General features: G+C 42.7%; 1 protein-coding gene across 1 annotated transcript; it reads right to left on the bottom strand.

Moving 5' to 3' along the window:
* Positions 1–571: 571 nt before the first annotated feature.
* On the bottom strand, positions 572–8,602 carry LOC124136052 (laccase-5-like). Its single transcript, XM_046501822.2, has 3 exons — positions 8,489–8,602; positions 4,544–6,510; positions 572–2,508 (listed from the first exon to the last, which is right to left on the bottom strand). Exons 1-3 carry the CDS (start codon positions 8,506–8,508, stop codon positions 2,303–2,305), a joined length of 2,193 nt encoding a protein of 730 aa, XP_046357778.2. The 5' UTR covers positions 8,509–8,602; the 3' UTR covers positions 572–2,302.
* Positions 8,603–27,904: the final 19,302 nt, after the last annotated feature.

The following is a 27,904-nucleotide window of genomic DNA, read 5'->3' as shown; positions in this document are numbered from 1 at the left end:
ATACAAAGTGCACAAGGACCAAGGAAGTCAGAACTCCATCACCCGTGAATACACACGACTGCTATCCGTGTGTCTGTATTCAGTCAGCTCATGAAACGAGGTCTTGAAAACTCACGAAAGTCAAATGAGCGATACTCCGTGCACGAACTGTGAGGGAGCCCTACCGTAACCTGATATAGAAACAATGTGTGGAGTAGATGACTGCGGCACAATATAATAATGCCGGTGTAATCTGAGCGCCGATTGGCCCCTCCCAGGTATTTCCCTCTCTCAAGAACAAGGCCGTATGTGTATTGGCTCATGGTATAGTGATTACACGCCCGTGAAGTACTGACGATGGATTGATGGTGAGGTGAAATGGAGTTTAACGTCGCGTCCAAGATTATTGCACTTATATAGCGACGTGCATGCACGTGTATGTGTGTATGGCTGCTTGTACTAGTCCAGACTGATGCCGATTTATAGTGCTAGCTACTGATAGACTCCGAGCCGACCAGTCTTTGTTTTAGCCCCTTAATGCCGAACGCCAGACAGGGCAACAACAAGTACCATCTTTTAACGTCTTTTGGTATGACGCGGCTGGGGATCGAACCCCGGACCTTCCGCTCTCCGGGCGGACGCTCTACCATTAGACCATGGAGGCGGTCGACGATGGATTGATTGATCCACACGATCGTCTACGGTTCTACTGCAATGACTCACTCCATCATCCAGCCACGTGAACACGGCTTGACCAGTTTTACAGTACGCACATCGTGTGATAGAGATTCAAGTGGCTTATGTTTGAGTTGTCCATCTAAGTTTATGTGGACACTCCTTTGAGCAACAGTTTTACTGCATGTAGCTAGAGTCAAGAAAAAATAAAATTACATTCGAATGTTAAAAATAATTGCAATAAAACGGAACGAAATGGCCACAAATCTTTGACATGATGTGTTGCTTAATTGTTATCATCATTGTTATGCGGGCATGAAAGGTGTGATATTGCTATGCAACATTTTGATAGAAATATGTGACAGTGCATTTCCATTTGCGGATGGGGGCGTAAAATTATCGTTCCAGAAAAGGCTTGACAACTATTTGTTCGTGCGATCATTTGATGGGAATTAATTTTCAGACATACAGGTTGTATGTCTTGAAGCAGTGAAGAATATTCTGTTCATTCCCAGAATATGAAGTGGCCGGTCCCTGAACTTGTCGGCGATCAACCAGTGGTGCCTCTATGACATCTGGGTAAAACGCTGCACTGATAAAGCCAGGCAGGTCACTTTCCCTACTGGTCAAGAGCAGGTAAATGATACAGCGAGCATGGACAATTTGGGTATACATTGATAACGCCAGATTGCTGGTACATGACACTGCGAGAAAGGACAATTTGGGTATAATGCTATATTGATAACGCCACATTGCTGGTACGTGACACTGCGAGCATCGACAATTTAGGTATAGTGCTACATTGATAAAGCCACATGGCTGGTATGTGTCATTGCGAGCATGGATAATTTGGGTATAATGCTACATTGATAACGCCACATTGCTGGTACGTGACACAGCGAGCATGGACAATTTGGGTATAATGCTACATTGATAAAGCCACATTGCTGGTACATGACAGCGAGCATGGACAATTTGGGTTTAATGCTACATTGTTAAAGCCACATTGCTGGTACGTGACACCGCGATTATGGACAATTTGGGTATAATGCTACATTGATAACGCCACATTGCTGGTACGTGACACGGCGATTATAGACAATTTGGGTATAATGCTACATTGATAAAGCCACATTGCTGGTACGTAGTAGTCTGCAGCGTAGTCTATTACAGGTGCTGCCTAGTAATAAATCTAAAGATGTTTTCATACCTAATTTATGCCTTTCTCGGGAAAATTAATAAGTGTATTTTTAAAATTGTGATTGGCTGAGAATAATATAGATACCCAATTTGTTGGATTTAATATATCGTATTTAATTATATCGATATTTAAGTCCAGTTTGGGATAGTCCCATTTAGGATGTTGACCTTATGAATCCCAGCTCAACTGATTGACTGGGACACCTCACTGATGGGAAAAGCCAAATCAACAAACTAATTGCATTGGTGTCTCAGGTTTTCACACAACCAATGCCGCCACACCATGCACAATACTGGTCCTTGATTAACTCCCGACTGACCAATATGATAATTGTCGTTGATTCGTCAATGATTTCTTAAAATGAAGTTTTTAAAATTAATTAATAATGTACAGATGGTTTCTTTAAATTCAACAATGCATATATATTCAAATCTCTGTCAATATGATTCAAAATTTTTGTTTACTGTTCAGGTCTCCCTCTATATTATCAAAGGCGTGGTTTACTTTGGGATCAGGGGTTTTCTCCATGCTGTATTTCTCCCGGCCCGACCCCTCGTATCGCCGGCAGCACATGCACAGCAGGATGAGGAACTGAAGTGCGCACACCCCGATCAGGCAGCCGACCACAGTCCAGAACACGTCATGACGTACCGCTGAAACACAGAACACGTCATACTGTACCACTGAAACATAGAACATGACATGTTGATACACCACAGAAACACAGAACACGTCATACTGATACACCACTGAAACACAGAACACGTCATACTGTACCACTGAAACACAGAACACGTCATACTGATACACGACTGAAACACAGAACACGTCATACTGTACCACTGAAACATAGAATATGACATGTTGATACACCACAGAAACACAGAACACGTCATACTGATACAGCACTGAAACACAGAACACGTCATACTGTACCACTGAAACATAGAACACGTCATACTGATACACCACTGAAACACAGAACACGCCATACTGATACACGACTGAAACACAGAACACGTCATACTGATACAGCACTGAAACACAGAACACGTCATACTGATACACCACTGAAACACAGAACACGTCACACTGATACACCACTGAAACACAGAACACGTCATACTGATACACCACTGAAACACAGAACACGCCATACTGAAACACCACTGAAACACAGAACACGTCATACTGATACACCACTGGAACACCAGAACACGTCATACTGATACAGCACTGAAACACAGAACACGTCATACTGTACCACTGAAACACAGAACACGTCATACTGATACAGCACTTAACACAGAACACGCCATACTGACACACGAGTGAAACACAGAACACGTCATACTGTACCACTGAAACACAGAACACGTCATACTGATACACGACTGAAACACAGAACACGTCATACTGTACCACTGAAACATAGAACATGACATGTTGATACACCACAGACACACAGAACACGTCATACTGATACAGCACTGAAACACAGAACACGTCATACTGATACACCACTGAAACATAGAACACGTCACACTGATACACCACTGAAACACAGAACACGCCATACTGATACACGACTGAAACACAGAACACGTCATACTGATACAGCACTGAAACACAGAACACGTCATACTGATACACCACTGAAACACAGAACACGTCACACTCATACACCACTGAAACACAGAACACGTCATACTGATACACCACTGAAACACAGAACACGCCATACTGATACACCACTGAAACACAGAACACGTCATGCTGATACACCACTGGAACACCAGAACACGTCATACTGATACAGCACTGAAACACAGAACACGTCATACTGTACCACTGAAACACAGAACACGTCATACTGATACACGACTGAAACACAGAACACGTCACACTGATACACCACTGAAACACAGAACACGTCATACTGATACACCACTGAAACACAGAACACGTCATACTGTACCACTGAAACACAGAACACGTCATACTGTTCCACTGAAACACAGAACACGTCATACTGATACACCATTGAAACACAGAACACGTCAATTGGATACACCACTGAAACATAGAACACGTCATACTGTTACACCACTGAAACACAGAAAACGTCATGCTGATACACCACTGAAACACAGAACACGTCAAACTGATACACCACTGAAACACAGAACACGTCATACTGTTACACCACAGAAACACAGAACATGTCATACTGATACAGCACTGAAACACAGAACACGTCACACTGTACCACTGAAACACAGAACACGTCATACTGATACACCACTGAAACTCAGAACACGTCATACTGTACCACTGAAACATAGAACATGACATGTTGATACAGCACTGAAACACAGTACACGCCATACTGGTACACCAGTGAAACACACAACACGCCATGCTGGTTCCCCACTGAATCTATCCCTGAGTAATACGTAAAGGTTTGCTTCGCATACCAGAGCAGTACCGAAGGTTAAATTCGAGTTTAATAAAAGCATATTTCAGAATTCGGGACAATAATAAACAATGTTTTCAAAAACTAAAAAAAATGAGTTTGTGCTTAGACACTGTAGAAGTTTGGACTTAAGGCAACATTAGGGCAAGAACTTCTCAGTCTCAGGTTAAAAGTGAGCTGATTCTTCTGTCAGGGTCGTGATCTGAACTTACTTAGGATGGATTTTGTCTTGTCTGCTTCATTGTCTTTGTCTGATCCATTAGTCTTTGGCTCATATATCACTTCCGGGCCAAATCCTGAGCATCGGGGCCAGCTCTTTGGAGGAGAGGGATAATGGTCCTGAGCCTCGTTGATCATCATCGCCATCCCGTCAGCGTTGTGCATCTCAATGTGGCAATGCATGAACCACAGCCCTGGGTTGTCAGCGCGGATTCTCACAACCGCATAACCACCAGTTGGCACTATAATGGTATCCTTCCGCGGTGGGTTCTTCAGCTCCAGGCCAGGTATGTTATCCCCCGTCCACGATGAGTTTTCAAATGTAGGAGCATTACAAAAAGGATCCCCGTTACAGCTTATGTCCATGTTACTGCCTTCGATTTGATAAGTGGAGCTATTTTGTATGGCATAGCCCATCTTTAGCACGTAGAAGGAATGGCCGTGGAGATGAATCGGATGAGACCAACCCTTCCCGTTGCCCATGTTGAGAAAGACCATCTGAACAGTGTCTCCGTATGTAAGGTTGAGGGTGTATGTACAAAGACAGGTCTTGTTAAACCCGCAGTCTACTTTGTCGCATGTTGTATCAATCTCATTCATTTGGGTCAGACCCGCGACATTAGGCATCTTGAATTTATGTCCATTGACTTGACCTGGGAAATGTGAATAGCCGGGGAAAGCAAAGTTGAGGAAGTGTTCTTTGAACTTCCCAGAGGTCACCGGAGGAGCGGGATCATCATTAGACAAAGATTTGAGTTGGTCGAACCTGACTGTTTGAGTGTTATCTATTGGGTAGTAAGTGAAGGGGCTGTTGATGACGCGACACGGATCAGCTTCCGAGCATGTTCTCCTGAATGAAGTTGGTTCTGCATCAGGCGCTCTTTCGTATCTGAGGATGGCTTCAGCTTTGTGGTCCACACCTTTCTCGAGAGTCTGTGCCCGAATCCAGTAGTTGTCCACTGCGTTCGTGGTGTTGAGGATGAAGTCGATTCTCTCACCGGGGTTGATGATGAAGGACTCTGCGACTTCTGGACGTAGGTCATACCCGTCGGACGCCACAATGGTCAGTTCGTGACCGTGCACGGACACCCGGAATGGGTAGAGGTGGCCAGCGGCGATGACCCGGAACCTGTACAGTTGATTTGGTCTCACTGTGAAAATAGATAGCGGTGCGTCATTATGACCCCCGAACTTATCATAGAGACGGCCCTTGCCGTTAATAAGACCACTTGTCATGAAATACCGGCTGAAATGGGACCCATCGATAGCATCTGTTGTTTCAAGAGGTTTTCGTTCCTCGAATCCACCGAAATCCATCTTTAAGTGCACGGTCGTTGAGTCGTCGTGGTTCCAGTCTTGTAGCACCATTACCATTTCTTCCATTATCGATGCTTTCTTCTCTTTGATAATCAGCGGACCTTGAAGGCCCATGGTCCTCTGATTGGCATTGTGAGAATGATACCAGAAGGTGCCCTTTGGTTTAGCCTTGAACTTGTAGGTGAACGACTGACCCGGGAGAATTGGACACTGGGTAATGAACGATACTCCGTCCATAAACGGGGTGCCTTTTTGATGAAGACCATGCCAATGCATTGATACGCCCTCGTTATAAAGCTCATTTTTAACATGGACAATGACCGTTTGATCTTCATAGACGACAATGGCTGGTCCAGGCATGGTGCCGTTAGCAACTGTGACCAAGCGCTGTGGCTCATAGCCGTCGGCTTGGATTATTCCTTCCGGTGTCATAGGGGTTGCTTCTGACGTGTTTGTGACGTCATACTTATACAATTTCCGACCAGAAGGGAAAACAGCCATGTTGTCTTTCATCATGGTCAGGCGGTGTTTAATGGTGAGGTGAAATACGCACTCGTCATCTGTCATCAGGCATTCTGAAACCACGCCCCTCGCTGAAATGATTGACAGCAGGAGACACGTGACTGCTCGGACACACCTCATCCTGCAAAACAACAGGGACCATACCAGTCAAGACGTCTTAAAAATAGACACTCCGAGTATAAAACACTTTTCACGTTAAACAAAAAGAAGACACTTGACAATGCATGTCTTTCTCATACACTTATCCACTAGTTGCCATGGACTGGTGTAAACAATAACAAACAGCAATATAAGAATAGCCAACAACATACAGGGAATTGCGGACAAATCCAGAGGTGGGGACAAAGGACAGTCTTCACAGGAGACAGATACCAGTAAAGCACATATTTGAGTATATTTTTCTATTTATCCCTTAATTCTATATGTATCTGTTCATAAGAAATCGGCATATTCATAGCAAAATATGTTAGCTAGCGAGAGATAATCTCTAAGGTTCGCCACGTGGATTCAGTTGTAAACGTTCTTGATAATAGTAGGATTCAAGTGGCTGGCTTGAAGTGTTGGAGGCCACGTCGTCTAAGGTGCCGTAATTAGCTGAGTGTAAGGATTCATTCTGAGGTTCTCCGTGTTACTGGCTTGTCAGCACCATGCCTGTGCTTGTGGGTATCAAAATGGTAAACGTCTTGGAAAACATGCATCACATTAGACTTCCCATCCATATCAGAATGAAACGTATAGTATTGGTCGAAGCTGTTTCGAATTAGGACCAGGACGATTCTTGACCATTCACCGTGTTGTGGACGCAGGCATAATTAAAGTCGATAATATTTGAAGATTGATACTGTAGTGGGGTTTAATATGGATGAAAACTGATCCAAGGTTTCCAAATCCTTTTTAAAAAATTAAAACGAAATATAACATGTCAGACTATGTCAAGTAATGGTGAAATGTCAGATGAAATGTTAGGTGAAATATCTGGTGAAATGTCTGGAGAAATTTCAGGGGAAATGTCTGGTAAAATGTCTGGTGAAATGTCAGGTAAAAGTCTGCTGAAATGTCAGGTGAAATATCTGGTGAAATATCTGGTGAAATGTCAGGTGAAATATCTGGTGAAATGTCTGGTAGAATGTCAGGTGAAATGTCTGGTGAAATGTCAGGTGAAATGTCAGGTGAAATATCAGGTGAAATGTCTGGTGAAATGTCTGGTAAAATGCAAGGTGAAAAGTCTGGTAAAACGCCAGGTGAAATGTCAGGGGAAATGTCTGGTGAAATGTCTGGTAGAATGTCTGGTGAAATGTCTGGTGAAATGTCAGGTGAAATGTCTGGTAGAATGTCAGGTGAAATGTCTGGTGAAATGTCTGGTAGAATGTCTGGTGAAATGTCAGGTGAAATGTCAGGTCAAATGTCAGGTGAAATATCTGGTGAAATGTCTGGTAGAATGTCTGGTGAAATGTCTGGTGAAATGTTAGGTTAAATGTAAGGTGAAACGTGAAGTAAAATAACGATTTTTTAGGTGTTTCACATTAAATTTGGGATATTTTACATTGTACGGCCAGGACTTACAACGAACTTGGTACAATATTAACATAAAAACATACGAGTAAACCAAGCTAAGTTAATGGTGACAAAAAAATTGACAATTGGTCGGTTCTGTTGAATAGTGTCTAAGGTGTAGAGCTATTTATGACAAATCGAAATGTTGACCACATACCCATGATGAACCTGTGATTAGATTTAAACGTGTGAGTCTTGCATCGTGCATCGTTACATGGTGTGCCAGATTGAACATGGGGAGACCTGATCTGTATACGGTAACGAACGCTGACATTTAAAAGTGATTATGTCTAATTTAATCCGCTTAGTTTCGCTGAGATGAAATTGGCAGTGAGTCCTCTGACATTTGCCGACAGGAAAAAGAAAATAATACACGGTCCCGAACATCACTTGACATGTATAAATTGGGCATCTTTTCAACTTATATAATCTCTTTTGAGAGTTTAGATCTTTAACAGACATGCATAGCCTGTCACACCCGTGATAATAGTTTCATGATATTTTAATATGAAGTGGAGAGTCATAAAATATGAATAACGCCTTACCTTATCACAGCTAGCCTCATGCAGACCTGTGGCAAGAAACACCTGGAAGAGGTATCGACTAATTCACTCGAACGTAAACTTATATAGCTATGAATCCGGGTGTTTCCGACCTCGCTCTCGGTCGTTGTCGTAAACCATTCACCTCAAACAGTTGTGACCTTGGGTAACACGGTCGTCACGTATTCACGCATTATTGAAGATATACCCTACATTTGGCCGACCAATCTAAATGAAGGATGCGAAGGAGCCAATCATATGCCAGCTTTATAAAAAAAACTACCCACAGCTTACAACAGTTCCACCCGGTATGCGTGTGAGGCAATAACCGTCTGGGTTAATGTATGGGTGCATTAAGATTTGTGGAAACAACCTCAGTTGCTCTACTTTGTTTCAATGTACACTGCTACCTCACTGCATTTCTTTACCACCTCGATTCGTAAATGCCGATTATAATATTAAAGCAGACGCAGAATACAAATATTCCCTGGACGGTACTCCCTTTTGGATGTTGAAACGACATGATATTCAAAATATCCTCAACAATGTTATGGCTCGGTCTTTGTTTTTTTTCCATTCGGAACTGGTCGTTTAATTTTGAAAGGAAACTGTTACAGAGAATTTAGAAGCCCTGAGGCTAGTTATCCGATCCGAAAATTCACCTCACTCGATCTCCTATGGGCGGTTTGTCAGATCTTCACGCTTTCAAATGAAATACGCAGGTATCTGATCTGTGTTCAAAACCTCTAAACTGAAACCACAGTTGGTTGATCTTGTAAATATTATGTCGTCAGGATACAATGGGTGACGCCATAGGCATCCAAGACCGCGGAAACAACAATGTCATGTTTGTTTCGAAATTTGGACATGATACTTATAATTTTTTCCATGTTGAGAATCCCGTTTACACAGTTTTTCAACCGGCCAAATTGTGTACAAGTACAAAGAGGAAATTGCACTGGACACTGTTTCTGTCACTGATGGGAAAAATGTGGAAACGTCCACCACGTGTCTATCAGGACACGTGTTGAAACTTTACTGAGGCCTTGAGTGTTGTAACCATCATCAAACAACATCTGAGCAAACGTCCACCACGTGTCTACCAGGACACGTGTTGAAGTTTTACTGAGGCATTGAGTGTTGTAACCATCATCAAACAACATCTGAGCAAACGTCCACCACGTGTCTACCAGGACACGTGTTGAAGCTTGACTGAGGCATTGAGTGTTGTAACCATCATCAAACAACATCTGAGCAAACGTCCACCACGTGTCTACCAGGACACGTGTTGAAGCTTGACTGAGGCATTGAGTGTTGTAACCATCATCAAACAACATCTGAGCAAACGTCCACCACGTGTCTACCAGGACACGTGTTGAAGCTTGACTGAGGCAATGAGTGTTGTAACCATCATCAAACAACATCTGAGCAAACGTCCACCACGTGTCTACCAGGACACGTGTTGAAGCTTGACTGAGGCATTGAGTGTTGTAACCATCATCAAACAACGTCTGAGCAAACATCCGCAACGTGTCTACCAGGACACGTTTTGAAGCTTTACTGTGGCCTTGAGTGTTGTAACCATCATCAAACAACATCTGAGCAAACGTCCACCACGTGTCTACCAGGACACGTGTTGAAGCTTGACTGAGGCATTGAGTGTTGTAACCATCATCAAACAACATCTGAGCAAACGTCCACCACGTGTCTACCAGGACACGTGTTGAAGCTTGACTGAGGCATTGAGTGTTGTAACCATCATCAAACAACGTCTGAGGAAACGTCGTGTGACGATATCTTGGAAGAAAGACCCTGCTCGATTGTACATCAAACGTTGTGAAATGTAGACAAGGGCGGAGCTGCTGGAATATTGCTCCACAGAAACGGTTAAAGTAAAAGGCAACATTTTTGTCATACAATCTTGTGGATACTTTTCGAGCAAATAAGTCACTGAGATCAAATCATGATTAACTATTAACCTAGGGACCTTAACACTTATAACGCAAAGTAACTGAGCTTGCAACCTTAACGCATGTCCTTTGAGTTTCTCAGATACCGTTCGCCCTAGGACGATCTTATTATATACAGATTAATTTTTGTGATTCGAAACCTGTTTCATGATCTCTGCATTATGCATTTATTGTGTGTAGTTATTAAACGACACCGAAAAATAAGGCATTTTGTACCTTTCAAAAACTGTGCGATCAAAATATCAGATTGCATCTCGTGGTTATATTATAAATCAAATCAACACATTCACATAAAATCTAAAAATCACTCAAACACTGTTCCTGAAACATATTTTGTAGAGATATTTGACGACGACAGTATATATGCCAAATTGAGCATGTTTGACGAGAAATGCTGCAATATGTTTTATCGACATTGATTCAGAACAGAAAAAAACAAACAAATCAACTATTGTTAATTTTGTTGATTTTAAAAAAGCATTTCGACACTGTCTCTTGTTCCAACAGCGAAACCTTTGACTTAAAAAGTAAAATGCTTGATGCTATAAAATCCTTCTATTCCTCATGTACATTAACGGTCTGGTTGCTGATACAAACAAACTTAACTGCTGTAATCAAATGGATGGTGTCATGCTGTCAATGCTATTATTTGCCGATGATATTGCACTAGTTTAACCTGATGAAGCGTCGCTACAATTCATGCTCAACGTTTTAAATGAATTGCGTAAACGTTAGCATCTATCAATAAACAGGAAAAAGACAAATATAGTGCATTTTACGTGCCCATCTGTAACAAGATACAATTTTCATTTCACTTGTGGTGATATCGCATTCTAATATGTAATATGTAAAAATATCAAGGATTGTGATTAAATAAGTTTTTTAGCCATGAAAAAACTGTAATAAAGAACTTTGCAAATCAGCCAGTCTTGCATTATCATCAATATTTACGAGATTTGACACGACAGGAGGAATGTCTTATCAGGTTTTTATCAAGTTGCATGAAACACTGGTTGAAACTGCAAAGTTTTATAGAGCAGCAATGTGGGGTGTATACAAAGAGATTAATACCCTGCAATATTAGGCATGCCATTTTGTTCCTTGGAGTGAGGAAAAATACCTCTAATCTCGTTGTTAATGGCGGCATAGGGCTCAACTCATCTATTGTAAATATGTACACAAGCTTTTTCAGAATTTTTGTCTAGTACGAACACCAACAGCATAAGATAGAATATGCTGTAAACAATTTAGCTGGTCCAAAAAATATAGTAATATCTTGGTTTTGTAAGGTGAAATAACTGGTCAATTTGTATGTTGTTAATCATATTTTAGAATCTACTTTTTCAAAAAGAAAGAAGACTGAATAAATTCAAGAATGTATTATTAACCAACATGACGATAGCTGGAGAAAAGATTTAGGGAAGGATTCTAATAATATTAATGGCAACAAGGTAAGAATTTGTCCACATTGTTTTAGTATCTATAATGTCCGCACTGATGAAGATGAGAGGCACTTTTTAATTTCCTTTCCTTTTTTGTTCTGACTGAGATGAACTTATCCACGTAATTGTGTACCTAACTTTTAACGACCTTAACGAGAATGAAAGGTGAATGCATATTTAACAGAATGATAGTTTTTTAAACATTTTATCTGGGGAACTGTTATGCATGTATGAAAGAAAACTTTTTTTGTAAAATGCCTGGTGACTTTGGTTTTTACCCAAGGTTGTCATCTAACCATCATCAAACTACTCTTGTGTGATCTTGAAACGTGATTTATTGTTTGTACAGATATTATATCGGTCGGCCCCAATATAGTTCATATCATCATACACATTCTTAAATGTGCTAAGTCATCACGTAGTACGTGATCGGCTCAGGGCAGTATACCATCACCTTCAGCAGAAACCATTGTCAGTGCATGGGTAGCACGCCCAGACTTCGGAGTACTTAAAATAAACCATGCTTGCGAAACATTCCTGATTGACAGTATTCACTCACTATGAAACAGAAGGGGGCGTGGTTTCTGGTGGAGAAGACTGTACAAATATAACCGCGGACAAAGTCTACATCACTTTTTGAGCAGTAAACTACGTCGGCCCATAAGGGACATGGAGTCTGTTTTTCAATATTTTGATGTTTCACTTACTTTTTATCGTAACCTTTTGCAAATTAACACAATTTGTCATACAAATGTGTGATAAATCATGTATAAAAACAACCGAAAACATGGAAATGTACTTTCAAGGAGCTATTGAGTAAAAAAAATGTCAAAAACTAATGGAAATGTCATAACCAAAACGAAAAGGTCAAAAACTAAAATGAAAATACAGAAAACTGAAAGCACTAACCACTAGGCCATCACAGTGTCCCTGGGAGCTCCTGAGATCATTGTTAACGTCATAATTCCGGTTTGCCTAAAGTTTGGAGACTTTCAGTAAGGTTTGCTTTCGTTGCTTTATGTGAGGTAAACAAAGAAATCTCACTATCAAAGTTTTTATCGACCATAACTATCCACAGTTTACAACAGTTCTACTCCATGGAAAACATATTACGTGGACTAGTATTGAGGTTGAACACAGATTGACTAAAACACCGACGCGCCCATGGTTTTACGGCATGCGTGTGATGTAATATCCACATGGGTTGAATATAAAGTTGTGTCACAGCGGACCAAACATACTCTGTCGCTCTACTTTAGTCTAATCTGTGAGTGAGTTTGATTTTACGCCGTTCTTAGCAATATTCCAGCAATATCACGACGAGACACCAGAAATGGGCTTCACACATTGTACCCATGTTGGGAATCGAACCCTGGTTTTCGGCGTGACGAGCGTACGTTTAACCACCAGGCTGCCCGACCACTCTAGTCCAATGTACACGACTTTGTGTTTTGAAGCATGTAATTCGTGTTCTTAATGCTTTAAATAAACAGATACACCATCGCAGTCTACGCCTGTTGACGAAGCCCCATTAAGTGGGCTGTCAGAATGCAGGGCCCCAACAACGTGCATTCACAGCTCAAGCACAAACTTGAACTTGACAAAAATGTTCAAGGTCACTGGTGCATTGTGGGTCACCGTGCATCACGTTTTCAGCGTGTTCTGTGAGCCTTGTGGTTAATGTGTTCGCTCGTCACGCCGAATGATCGGATTCCACATCCACGCCACGATATGGAATATTGTAAAAGCCGCGTGAAACCATACACACTCACTCAATTAACGTGTTTTTAGTTTGTTGACGGCGGTCTGTAAATAATCGAGTCGAATCAAGACGATCCAGGTATTGAGATAATAAGTATCGATCTACCAAATGGGGATACATGGACATGCAGCAATCAAGGCAGCGAGTCTAACCACTCCATCCTTATAGTCGAATAGTCGAATATACCAGTATATGTAGCAACGTACAAACTAGTCATGTATGTACATTGTCATGTCCCACGCAACATGCTAATATCAACCTTTCAAAGGCAGTTATTTGGGAAGCATTGTCATAATAGGAAATTCGTGATTAGCTCTGAGCAAACGCCAAAGGAACACTTCTTGGTACCTGCTCGTATCAGGTGGCCCAGTCGTCAAAGGTGCCGCAATTCACTGAGCAGAGTTGCGTCCCTTGGGCACGCCAGAAACCTATGATTGTGAGTTCGAATCCCGTTTCGACCCGATTATGTTTAAGGTTGTCAGCACCATACCAGTGCTCGTTGTTTTTCAAACAACGTCAAAATAGTGTAAACGAAAATCGCACAATTACCAAGAATGTGACTTATCAAAACTTCGTCACCATTACCTTTGCAAAGATACCTACATGTCGTTATTATTTTCAAGACTAAACTATATTTCAGTTTGTTGATCAATGTGACTATACGCCCTTACATTATCAATAAAAGCGACAAATGCGCTTACGAATGGCGCAGCACAGGTCGCGAACTAGTCTAGATTTCTGCTATGTCATCCGGATACTCACGGGGAAAAACAATAACAAAGGCAACAGCCAGTCCCGGGGAATTGCTTTAGATCAGTGCCCATTTAATTGAATAAACAGATACTCAATCGCCGTATAAGCCTGTAGACATAGCCTCAATAACTATGCGGTCAGAATGCACAACGTGCATTCATAGCTCAAGAACAACCTTGAACTTGACAAAATGAGCAAAGTCACTGGTGCATTGTGGGTCACCGCGCGTTGCGTTTTGCTGCCAAACACTGTAAAACATACAATTGTCGTTAAAACTTGTTGATATAGTCTGTATGAACAGGGCGTGACGAGCGAACGCTTTACCACTAGGATACCCCACCGCCCCATTTCAATATGATATACATCTTATCCATATTTCACTAAATGCCCAAAGAAATGCACTTAGTTCAACACGTTTATGTTCTAAACATGTTGATATTATTAGGATAATACACACTGATATAAATTTTGTCGTAAACAATTGAGCACCAATGACTGCAGGGAGCATACATTCTGACGGTTGTGGGCCGGGAACGCCGGATTAGAATATCTGATAGTCCCCGAAAGCCGAACACCGATTCTGATGTTGATACCGCGAACGCCAAATCGAAGGATTAGCCGTGAATGCATACCGTTTTATGATGTAAACGAGGCATACCGAAATGCATTAGTAGAAACACGCTTTATGAAATAAACGATTTATTCAGAAAGAGAACAAATACTAAAAATGAAAAACAAAAATGCAATTAATTTAAACAGATCACGAGATTCTCAACTTACATTCAGTGAGTCTACTCACGATGCGGCTTATTCCACTCACTACATAGTAGTTGAGGCAGCAATGGAGTTGCAATATTTACTGTTCACGTCATATCCGTCACCCTGCACTCGGATCCACTCGGCTTATTCCGCGAACTACATTGTAGTTGAAGCAGCAATGGAGTTGCGATATTAACTTAAACGCCAGATCCTCCACCCTGCACTCGGATCCACATGCTCATTCCGCAAACTGCATAGTACTTGAGGCAGCAATAGAGTTTGCGATATTAACTGAAAACGCCACATCCGTAATCCTGCACTCGGATCCACTCGGTTTATTCCGCTAATTACATAGAACTTTAAGCAGAAATGGAGTTATGATATTAACTGTAAACTCCAGATCCGTCATCCTGCAATCGGACCCACTCGGCTTATTCCGCTACCTTATAGCACTTATGGCGGCAATGAAGTTGCGATATTATATATAACTGTACGCGCCAGATCCGTCGCCATGCACTCGGATCCGCTCGGTTTATTCCGCTCACTACAAAGTATCTGAGGCAGCATTGGAGTTGCATATTAACTGTAAACGCCAGATTCCGCCTTATATAGTTCGTAACACACGACTGCCGTTATTGAAACAGGTTATTACATGCTTAACAGAGCAAAGTGTTCACTGTTTAGAGTTCAAAGGGTTGCTAGTTTTGCCAGTATGCAATCGATTTCGAGGAGGGGAACAACAAGGATTGTCTTCTCACATTGTAAGAAAAATGTGAAACCAGTGGCCTAAAATCACGAGCAACGATCCACGTCATCCGAGCACCCTGAGCCGCAGTCAGTCAAGCCACCCGCTTCTGATTGTAATCGGCTCTTGCTAGGACCTATTCTGTCCAAAATTATCTCCGTTGATCGTGTGTTCGAATCAAAGGTTTACCATTATTCAAAATTGTCCTTGATGTGTACCAAAGTGATAAATGTGAACATCCCTGAACCCTGAGCCGCAGTCAGTCAAGTCACAGAAAACCGTAACTATAAATACTGGAAAAAGGACTCTTAGAACATGAAATTTAAGTTGGATAATTTTTTTTCAAATCGGAAAGGTTTCCAGTCCGTTTCTTGAAACTGGCGCTGGTTCAGAAGAAGGCATCCACAGAGAGTTACGTCTTCAGGTAAGAGTACGACATGTGTTTCAGTGGCACATGGTGTTTAATTTTAAACCAACGATGTACTTGTTTGTATTTAATGAAATAAGTTACTGTCACTATTACTAAGTTATAAGAGTCTAGTTTGTTCAGTTAGCAGTGGTTTGCCGGTAACACAAAATTAACTCCATAAACAACATGCGATGGAGAAAGACTGCGTCGTCTGCGTTCCCGCATCGACCAGCTAAAGCCAGGTATTAAGATGGTGCTGTGCTAGCCTGGTGGTTAAAGCGTGCTATCGTCACGCAATACTGTGATTGAGTGAATGGGATACAGCAGTAAATCGTTAACCCCACAGTGTATAATGCGAGAGGAAAGCTGGACTTAGATCGTTCACATTTATCACTTTGGTACACATCAAGGACAATTTTGAATAATGGTAAATCTTGGATTCGAACACACGATCAACGGAGATAATTTTGGACAGAATAGGTCCCAGCAAGAGCCGATTACAATCAGAAGCGGGTGGCTTGACTGACTGCGGCTCAGGGTGCTCGGATGACGTGGATCGTTGCTCACGATTTCGGCACGATTTTCACATTTTTCTTACAATGTGAGAAGTCAATCCTTGCTGTTCCCCTCCTCGAAATCGACTGCATACTGGCAAAACTAGCAACCCTTTGAACTCTACACAGTGAACACTTTGCTCTGTTAAGCATGTAATAACCTGTTTCAAAAACGGCAGTCGTGTGTTACGAACTATATAAGGCGGAATCTAGAGTTTACAGTTAAGCTCCATTGCTGCCTCAGATACTATGTAATTCGCGGAATAAACCGAGTGGATCCGAGTGCAGGGTGGCCGATCTGGCGTTTAAGTAAATATCGCAACTTCATTGCTGCCTCAAGTGCTATGAAGTTCGCGGAATAAGCCGAGTGGATCCGAGTGCAGGGTGACGGATTTGGCGTTTACAGTTAACATCGCAAATCCATTGCTGCAAATGTTGTAAATGGAATAAGCCGAGTGGATCCGAGTGCAGAGTGACGGATGTTTGTTTGTTTGTTGTTTAACGCAATATTCCAGCTATATGACGGCGGTCTGTAAATAATCGAGTCTGGACTAGACAATCCAGTGATTGATATCATGAGAATCGATCCACGCAATTGGGACACGATGACATTCGTCAACCAAGTCAGCGAGCATGACCACCCGATCCCGTTAGTCGCCTTTTACAACAAGCATAGTCGCCTTTTACGGCAAGCGTGGGTTACTGAGGACCTATTCTACCCCGGATCTTCACGGGTCTGAGTGACGGATGTGGCGTTAACAGTTAATATCGCAACTCCATTGCTGCCTCAAGTACTGTGAAGTTCGCGGAATAGGCCGCATCGTGAGTAGATTCACTGTATGTAAGTTGAAAATTGTTATCTGTTAAATAATAATTGTATTTTTGTATTATGCATTGTGTGTATAGTCTTCAAAAAAAAACCGCAAAACGAATATTTTTGGCCATAAAAGCAAAATTAGCGGACCAAGAGGTGCAAAATGAAGAGGTTTAATGTGTAACAGTGTCAGTGACAAATTTCAGGGATCACAATTATCACAACAAGGACATGCAAACCATTAGTCGGGATACACGTACGATTCGGAGAAACGTAACCATAGACCATGGAGGGCCATGGCGCTGCACGTACTGCACGTGCAGCAGCACTATGAACAGTATTAAAGTGCCTGGCATCTGCGTCAATCGAACAGTGACAGTTCAACAACATGCCAAGATAAATAGAAGTGCAAAGAAACCAACGTCATAGGCCGCTTGAAGTCAGGTGAATCCCTATTAGCTGTAGCCAGGGTTTTCAGTGTAACGACCAAGATTAACTATCCCCGCCCAAAATCGCTACATCCGACTGCGCCACCTACGTGAAAGAACGACCACAACCACCTCAACCGCACCCCAAATACCCTGATTGCGCAGAATCTCCAACCAGACCGTACTAAATCGTTTAAGAGCAGCAGGTCTACGAGCAAGACGTCCTCTTCGACGTGTCATATTGAGTCGACAACATCTTCAACAACGACTGCATTGGTGTCGTCAACACAGGGTGTGGCCTCAATCGCGATGGAGAGATGTCTGGTTCAGCGACGAATCAAGATTTCTCCTTCATCGAGGGGATGGAAGAGCACGGGTCTACAGACGTCGGGGGAAACGTTACGCCTGATACTGCGTACAGGTGGTGGGGGAAGCGTTATGAAGTGGACGGCTATCTCTCATCGTGGCAGGATAGGTTTGGTCCATATCCTGGGCAATCTTACGGCTCAATTATACATCAACAAAATTCTCCTACCACACGTCCTCCAAATTGCAGCCAACGGCAACGGTGTATTCCAGCAGGACAACGCATGACCGCATACAGCACGGATCACAAGAGCCTGTGTACACAACAACGTTGATGTTCTCCCCTGGCCCCCAGATCCCCGGATTTGAACCCGATAGAGCACCCGTGGGATGAATTGGATAGACGGCTACGCCGACGTCAACCACAACCCCAGACGTTGCAGCAGTTGGCTTTTGCGTTGCAGACCGAGTGGGCTACCATTCCCCAGGATATGATTCGCATACTCGTCTCTTCCAATGGCAGGCAGCTATCGATTCCAACGGTGGACATTCGCGTTATTGATGGTAGCTGATCTTCACCTTGGACTTTTCCTATATACCAGTAACTGAGATGACTACAATCACCAAGTGTTCTCTCCACAACATTTTGGCTCAATACCTTGTACGGTTCTTCGTATTAATGTATTTTCCTACCTCACACAAATCTGGCTTTGCGTTTCTTTTTTTGAAGAGTATATTTGTAATCTTTCTGCATAAATCGTTTATATCATAAAACGTATTCCTACTAATGCGTTTCGGTATGCCTCGATTATATCGTAAGACGGTATGCATTCACGGTTCCCTGTATTCACGGCAGAATCGGTGTTCGGCTTTCGGGGACTATCTGATATTCTAATCTGGCGTTCGGCGTTGTCAAGTTCAAAATTGCTTTTGAGCTGTGCAAGCAAGCTGTAGGGGCCCTACATTCTAACATCCCTGTTTATGAGACTATATCAACAATTTAAGACAGTGTATACATACTTTGCATGTTTATATTAACATCAGGATGAAGGGTTTTACAACTTATTCATGAGTATATAGGGTTTGTTTTCATAAATTTCGAAGGTGTTTAGTGCTGTTGTTGGAAAGTAGTCTTGCCAATGTATGGGTATTGGGGAACTTATAATAATATACTCACACGCAAAAGAAACGCAAGTGGTTTTCAGCAAATAGGTAACAAACACGGAACCATAAATTGATACAAGTTTTAGCATGTAGTGAAGCCTGATGGTGTTATCAATATTGTTGGTTGCATTTTCGAAGCCCCGAGTAAAAACGCAACATAAAAAACGAATCGCCAAAACGCACCATTTCAATGAATATACATCATGCACCCATTTCTCGCGAAATCGAAAATGCACGAACTGTCACGAACTGTAGTGGGTATAAAACTGTGGCCGACTCTTGGACCTACCACACCTTGGTCAACAATGCCACGCCTAACTCAAAGTCAGAGAAAGCAGGCTATCGGACGTTTGGAAGCTGGAGAGTCTGTCCAATATGTTGCCCGTCATTTCAACGTTAACATAACCACAATTTCCGTCTCCTGCATCGATACAATGCAACACAGACCACAGATGACCTTCCTCGGAGCGGTCGTCCTAGGGTCACCACACCTTGACAAGATCGGCAGATTACCCGTCAACACCAGCGACATCCGTGCTAACTGCAAGTGAAAGTGCTCGACAGACCACAGGAACACATAATCGACACATTAGCCGGGACACTGTGATCCAACGTCTCCATGCCAACAACCTGATGTTGCCGACCAGCACGTCGTCCTGTTCTCCAACCACGGCATCGACAAGGACGACTTCAGTGGGCACAGGGTCATCACAATTGGCGTCATCGTGAGTGGAGGCGTGTCATCTTCTCTGATGAAAGTCGCTTTTGTGTCTCCCATGCAGACGGAAGAGTCAGAATTTGGCGTTGTGGAAAGGGATCCATGGGGTGGACCTAGCGTCATGATATGGGCAGGGATTGGACTTAACACGAGACTTGGACCCATGTGCTTTCTGAATGTTGGTCAAGGTCGGGGACACGGCGTCACTGCTCAGCGGTATATCGACCAAGTGATCAGACCCCACGTTGTTCCATTTTTTGCACAACATCAACAACATATTTTCCAGCAAGACAACGCTCGTCCCCATGTTGCCAGAGCTACCATGGCCTTTCTGCAACAGCACAACATCCGTGGCCAGCCCTCAGCCCTGATCTGAACCCCATCGAACACTTGTGGGATGAGGTTCAAAGGCGTCTGCACAATGTGCGCCCAGTCCCTACAACAGTCGATGAACTACGCACAGCTGCTCTGGATGTTTGCAGAAGGATCCCTAGGGCCTTCACAAATCGTCTGATCCACTCAATGTACAGCAGACGTGTGGCAGTAATCAATGCTAATGGTGGTCACACCAGGTATTGGCTGACATTTTGGGTATTGACCCGAAACTGTGTAAGCCCTTAACATTTGAAAAAAACAATGATGTCATCTGCCTTTTAATCCATTAAGCTGTCTTCAGTCAAATTTTTGTCAATCTTGCCCTATTAGTAATTTTTGTCATTACTGTTGAAAATATATAACATGTATACTGCATACTCGACTTGCGTTTCTTTTGCGTGTGAGTATATTTCGGAATGTGAAGAGATCTATAGAGAGCAAATAATTCTCATTTAAATAAATAATTATATTCATCAGCTCTTGCGAGTTTTCTCCATCTACCGGTTTCTACACGCAGAGAACGTGATGCGCGGTGACCCACAATGCACCAGTGACTTTGCTCATTTTGTCAAGTTCAAGGTTGTTCTTGAGCTACGAATGCACGTTGTGGGGGCCCTGCTTTCTGACGGCATAGTTAATAAAGTTATGTCAACAGGCTTACACAGCCATTGTGTAAACACGGAGTAGTGTACATGGGACTGCAGTAGAGCGATTGAGGTTGTCTGATCCGTTTGATCAAACTTAATGCACCCATCAATCCACCACCCCATATGGATATTGCCTGGAATACTGCTATCACACACACACACACACACACACACACACACACACACACACACACACACACACACACAATCCTCGCACGCCTACTGTCGTACTTCCTGTTCCTTGTTGCGACATTAGCATTGTTGCGTCTCATGTGTCTTAACGCAACGTCAGTGCCACGACTGTCTTATCTCCCGTGTCTGAACGCAACGTCAGTTCTACGACTGTCGTATCACTGGTGTGTTAACGCAACGTCAGTGCTACGAATGTCTTATCTCCCGTGTTTTACCACAACATCAGTGCAACGACTGTCTTATCTCCCTTGTTTTACCACAACATCAGTGCTCCGACTGTCGTATCTCCCTTGTCTTAACACAACATCAGTGCTACGAATGTCTTATCTCCCGTGTTTTACCACAACATCAGTGCTACGACTGTCTTATCTCCCGTGTTTTACCACAACATCAGTGCTCCGACTGTCGTATCTCCCGTGTTTTACCACAACATCAGTGCTACGACTGTCTTATCTCCCGTGTTTTACCACAACATCAGTGCTACGACTGTCGTATCTCCCGTGTTTTACCACAACATCAGTGCTACGACTGTCTTATCTCCCGTGTTTTACCACAACATCAGTGCTACGACTGTCGTATCTCCCGTGTTTTACCACAACATCAGTGCTACGACTGTCGTATCTCCCGTGTTTTACCACAACATCAGTGCTACGACTGTCGTATCTCCCGTGTTTTACCACAACATCAGTGCTACGACTGTCTTATCTCCCGTGTTTTACCACAACATCAGTGCTACGAATGTCTTATCTCCCGTGTTTTACCACAACATCAGTGCTACGAATGTCTTATCTCCCGTGTTTTGCCACAACATCAGTGCTACGAATGTCTTATCTCCCGTGTTTTACCACAACATCAGTGCTACGAATGTCTTATCTCCCGTGTTTTACCACTACATCAGTGCTACGACTGTCTTATCTCCCTTTTTTTACCACAACATCAGTGCTACGACTGTCGTATCTCCCGTGTTTTACCACAACATCAGTGCTACGACTGTCGTTTCTCCCGTGTTTTACCACAACATCAGTGCTACGACTGTCTTATCTCCCGTGTTTTACCACAACATCAGTGCTACGAATGTCTTATCTCCCGTGTTTTACCACAACATCAGTGCTACGAATGTCTTATCTCCCGTGTTTTACCACAACATCAGTGCTACGAATGTCTTATCTCCCGTGTTTTACCACAACATCAGTGCTACGAATGTCTTATCTCCCGTGTTTTACCACAACATCAGTGCTACGACTGTCTTATCTCCCGTGTTTTACCACAACATCAGTGCTACGACTGTCTTATCTCCCGTGTTTTACCACAACATCAGTGCTACGAATGTCTTTTCTCCCGTGTTTTACCACAACATCAGTGCTACGAATGTCTTATCTCCCGTGTTTTACCACAACATCAGTGCTACGAATGTCTTATCTCCCGTGTTTTACCACAACATCAGTGCTACGAATGTCTTATCTCCCGTGTTTTACCACAACATCAGTGCTACGACTGTCGTATCTCCCGTGTTTTACCACAACATCAGTGCTACGAATGTCTTATCTCCCGTGTTTTACCACAACATCAGTGCTACGACTGTCGTATCTCCCGTGTTTTACCACAACATCAGTGCTACGACTGTCTTATCTCCCTTGTTTTACCACAACATCAGTGCTACGACTGTCTTATCTCCCGTGTTTTACCACAACATCAGTGCTACGAATGTCTTATCTCCCGTGTTTTACCACAACATCAGTGCTACGAATGTCTTATCTCCCGTGTTTTACCACAACATCAGTGCTCCGACTGTCTTATCTCCCTTTTTTTACCACAACATCAGTGCTACGACTGTCTTATCTCCCGTGTTTTACCACAACATCAGTGCTACGAATGTCTTATCTCCCGTGTTTTACCACAACATCAGTGCTACGAATGTCTTATCTCCCGTGTTTTACCACAACATCAATGCTACGAATGTCTTATCTCCCGTGTTTTACCACAACATCAGTGCCACGACTGTCTTATCTCCCGTGTTTTACCACAACATCAGTGCTACGACTGTCGTATCTCCCGTGTTTTACCACAACATCAGTGCTACGACTGTCGTATCTCCCGTGTTTTACCACAACATCAGTGCTACGAATGTCTTATCTCCCGTGTTTTACCACAACATCAGTGCTACGACTGTCTTATCTCCCGTGTTTTACCACAACATCAGTGCTACGAATGTCTTTTCTCCCGTGTTTTACCACAACATCAGTGCTACGACTGTAGTTTCTCCCGTGATTACCACAACATCAGTGCTACGACTGTCTTATCTCCCGTGTTTTACCACAACATCAGTGCTACGACTGTCTTATCTCCCGTGTTTTACCACAACATCAGTGCTACGAATGTCTTATCTTCCGTGTTTTACCACAACATCAGTGCTACGACTGTCTTATCTCCTGAGTCTTAACGCTGCTTAAGTGCTACAACTGTCGTAATTCCCGTGTCTGAACGCACCTTTGGTGGTACTGCTGTCGTATCACCCGAGTCTTTACGCAATGTCAGTGCTACGACTGTCGTCGACTACGCCTTCAGCGCCTTTACGCATCTTTAAGCGACTATTGTGTCTAAATACAACGCCAGAGCTACGAATGTTTCTTTCGCACGCTTTGTGCTACATCCACAAACAGTGTTTTAGTATATATCGCTTCTGAAATGGAACCCGTTCAACACATTCTGGACGCTTTCAATGTCGTAATAACAAAATCACTTGTATTTTGACTAGCGACAGTCGTAACGCTATTTTCGCCCTATAAGTTCACCTCACATCTCACCGGACATTTCACCAGACGTCTCACCGGACATTTCACCAGACATCTCACCGGACATTTCACCAGACATCTCACCGGACATTTCACCAGACATCTCACCGGATACTTCATCAGACATCTCACCGGACATTTCACCAGATATCTCACCGGACATTTCACCAGACATCTCACCTGACATTTCACCTGACATCTCACCGGACATTTCATCAGACATCTCACCGGACATTTCACCAGACATCTCAACGGACATTTCACCAGACGTCTCATCGGACATTTCACCAGACATTTCACCAGATAGTTCACCAGACATTTCACCTGAGAGTTCACCAGACATCTCACAAGGCATTTCACCAGACATGTCACCAGACAGTTCACCAGACATTTCACCTGTGAGTTCACCAGACATTTCACCTGAGAGTTCACAAGTCATTTCACCTGATATTTCACCTGGCACTTCACCTGCCAGTTCACCAGACATTTCACCTGTGAGTTCACCAGACATTTCATCTGAGAGTTCACAAGTCATTTCACCTGATATTTCACCTGGCACTTCACCTGCCAGTTCACCAGACATTTCACTTGAGAGTTCACCAGACATTTCACCTGAGAGTAGTACTAGCATCAGGGTTGTTTGCTCAGAACAGGCCCATCAAAATGGGTAAGTAATATTTAGGTGATTGATAAAAGTGCTCGAGTTGGTCCAAAATGAGTGGACCTATACTTAGCTGATAAGTTAGAGACAATTTATATTTATTTACTGTAAGGATGACGTTTCGGTATATATTATATTACCGGCTGCTTGACAACGACATAAGGGTCTGTACCTAAACGTCGCCTTTACAGGAAATATAGAAGTTGTTATCCATAAATTGTCTCTACTTTGTCATCCGTCAACTTCTAATTAATGCCTATCAAAGCATTAATCAGCTGATAATAATAAAAATGTTAATTTTTACTGCGTATTTCGATTATATAACTTTATTCCTTTTTAATGACACACTGGTCTCAGGAGCACATCTCCGTGATACAACACCACTTCATACTCCTTCACTGCATTTATACCCTTAAGAAGGAGTACAAAGTTGACATCCATGAACTCTCTTCCCCAACAATACTTCCGTTTTCCACCCACATAGTGCAATCGGACCATGCACAATTCCAATGCATCGGTAGTTCGATCAGCGTTTACAACCCTATCGCTTAGTGATTCTAACGTTTTAGTGAGTGAGTGAGATGGTCAACGTCACTTTAAACTGTATTAAAGTTATATCACGACATATTAAGCTTAATCTTACAGGAAATCCTAAAAAGGGTGGGGTGTCAGACATAGATCAATTTAGTGAAAAACAACGAGCACGGGTATGGTGCTAACCACCTAAAAACATAATCGATGCGAACCGGGTTCCGAACTCACAATCATAGACTTCTGGCGTGCCCAAGGGACGCAACTCTGCTCAGTGAATTGCGGCACCTTTGACGACTGGGCCACCTGATATGAGCAGGTACCAAGAAGTGTTGCTTTGGAGTCAGAGCTAATCACAAATTTCTTCCTATTGTGACAATGTTTCCTAAATAACTGCCTTTGAAAGGTTGATATTAGCATGTTGCGTGGGCATGAATATGTACATGTACGTACATGACTAGTTTGTACGTTGCTACAGATACTGGTATATTCGAGAGGAATGTGAGTGAGCTTGGTATGAACTCTTAGAAATATTCAAGAGATGTTACGGTTGGGACAGGAGGAATGGCTTCTCACGTATCAAATCAGTCTGGTTCTTTAACCAGACGTCTACCGCGTTGTATATTTATGAGAAAAAAACATCATCTGCTCCAAATATAAGCTCTAAACCGTCGACTACTTAATTCCGCCACAACAATGTCATATAAATAGAACCGTATTTGAGCCGAAGAAATATGTTTGTAATGTGCCAGTGATGCCACTCCCCCACTAGTATGTAACTCCTCTGTTATCAACGTAAGGCACCTGTAAAGTGAACCCGTGAACACCAGACCCGTGAAGATCCGGGGTATAATAGGTTTTCAACAACCCATGCTTGCCGTTAAAACGACTATACTTGTCGTACGAGGCGACTAACGGGATCGGGTGGTCAGACTCGCTGATTTGGTTGATGCATGTCAGTCATACAATGTATCCCAATTGCGTAGATCGATATCATGGTATCAATCACTGGATTGTCTGGACCAGACTCGGCTATTTCCAGACCGCCGTCATATAGCTGGAATATTGCTGAGTGCGGCGTTAAACAACAAACAAACAAACATGTAAAGTGAGTGAGTATAGTTTTATGCGGCTTTTAACAATACTCCATATCATGACGGGGACACCTGAATGGGCTTCACATAGTGTACCCATGTGGAGAAAGGAATCCAGTCATTCGGCGTGGCGAGCGAACACATTAACCACAAGGCTCACAGAACACGTTGAGAACGTGACGCGCGGTGACCCAGAATGCACCAGTGACTTTGAACGTTTGTCAAGTTCAAGGTTGTACTTCGGCTGTGAATGACGTTGTCGGGGCCCTGCATTCTGACAGCCCAGTTGATAGGGGCTATGTCAACAGGCGTACACGGCGATTGTGTATCTGTTTATTTAAACATTTAGAACACGCATCACACGCCTCAAAACACTGAGTAGTGTACATTGGACTAAAGTAGAGCGACAGAGTATGTTTGGTCCGCTGTGACACAACTTTATATTCAACCCATGTGGGTATTTCATCACACGCATGCCGTAAAACCATGGGCGCATCGGTGTTTTATTCAATCTGTGTTCAACCTCAAAACTAGTCCATGTAATATGTTTTCCACCGTGTAGAACTGTTGTAAACTTCGGGTAGTTGACTCGTGGCCGATGCTTAGGTAAGTGAGCGGAGGTATTAGTTATGGTAGTTTAAAACTTTGACAATGTGATTTCTCTGCTGACCTCACATAAAGCAATGAAAGCAAACCTTACTGAAAGTATCTATTTGGCAAACGGGAATTATGACGTTAACAATGATATCAGGATTGGCCTAGTGGTTAGTGCGACAGCTGGGTAACCAGGTTTGATTCCACTCATAGGTACACTGTGTGAAGAACATTTCAAGTGTTCCCGCCATGTTATGTCTGGAATACTGCTATCAAATGAAGGAGTAAATGTTCACCCACTCACAACAATTGCACTGAAGGCAGTCTCGTTAAAATCAGATCTTTTCTCCAGCTATCGTCATCTTGGTTAATAATACATTCTTGGATTAAGTCAGTCTTCTTTCTTTTTGAAAAAGTAGATTGTATAATATGATTAACAACATATAAATTGACCAGTTATTTCACCTTAAAAAACAAAGATATTATTATATTTTTGGACTAGCTAAATTGTTTACAACATATTCTATCATATGCTGTTGGTGTTCGTATTAGACAAACATTCTGAAAACGCTTGTGTGCATATTTACAATAGATGAGTTGAGCCCTATGCCGCCATTAACAACGAGATTAGGGGTATTTTCCCTCCCTCCAAGGAACAAAATGGCATGCCTAATATTGCAGGGTATTAATCTCTTTGTATTTGTATACA

Source organism: Haliotis rufescens, unplaced genomic scaffold (assembly GCF_023055435.1).
Source record: "Haliotis rufescens isolate VD_foot unplaced genomic scaffold, xgHalRufe1.0.p SCAF_16, whole genome shotgun sequence".
Taxonomy (NCBI): Eukaryota; Metazoa; Mollusca; class Gastropoda; order Lepetellida; family Haliotidae; genus Haliotis; species Haliotis rufescens.
This window is presented reverse-complemented; position numbering and strand designations above follow the sequence as displayed.

Coding starts and splice junctions, on each gene's coding strand:
- LOC124136052 (XM_046501822.2), bottom strand. CDS start 8,508: ATGAGGCTAGCTGTGATAAG. Junction 6,511..8,488: donor ATGAGGCTAGCTGTGATAAG/GTAAGGCGTTAT, acceptor GTTGTTTTGCAG/GATGAGGTGTGTCCGAGCAG. Junction 2,509..4,543: donor CAAGACAAAATCCATCCTAA/GTAAGTTCAGAT, acceptor TCTGTGTTTCAG/CGGTACGTCATGACGTGTTC.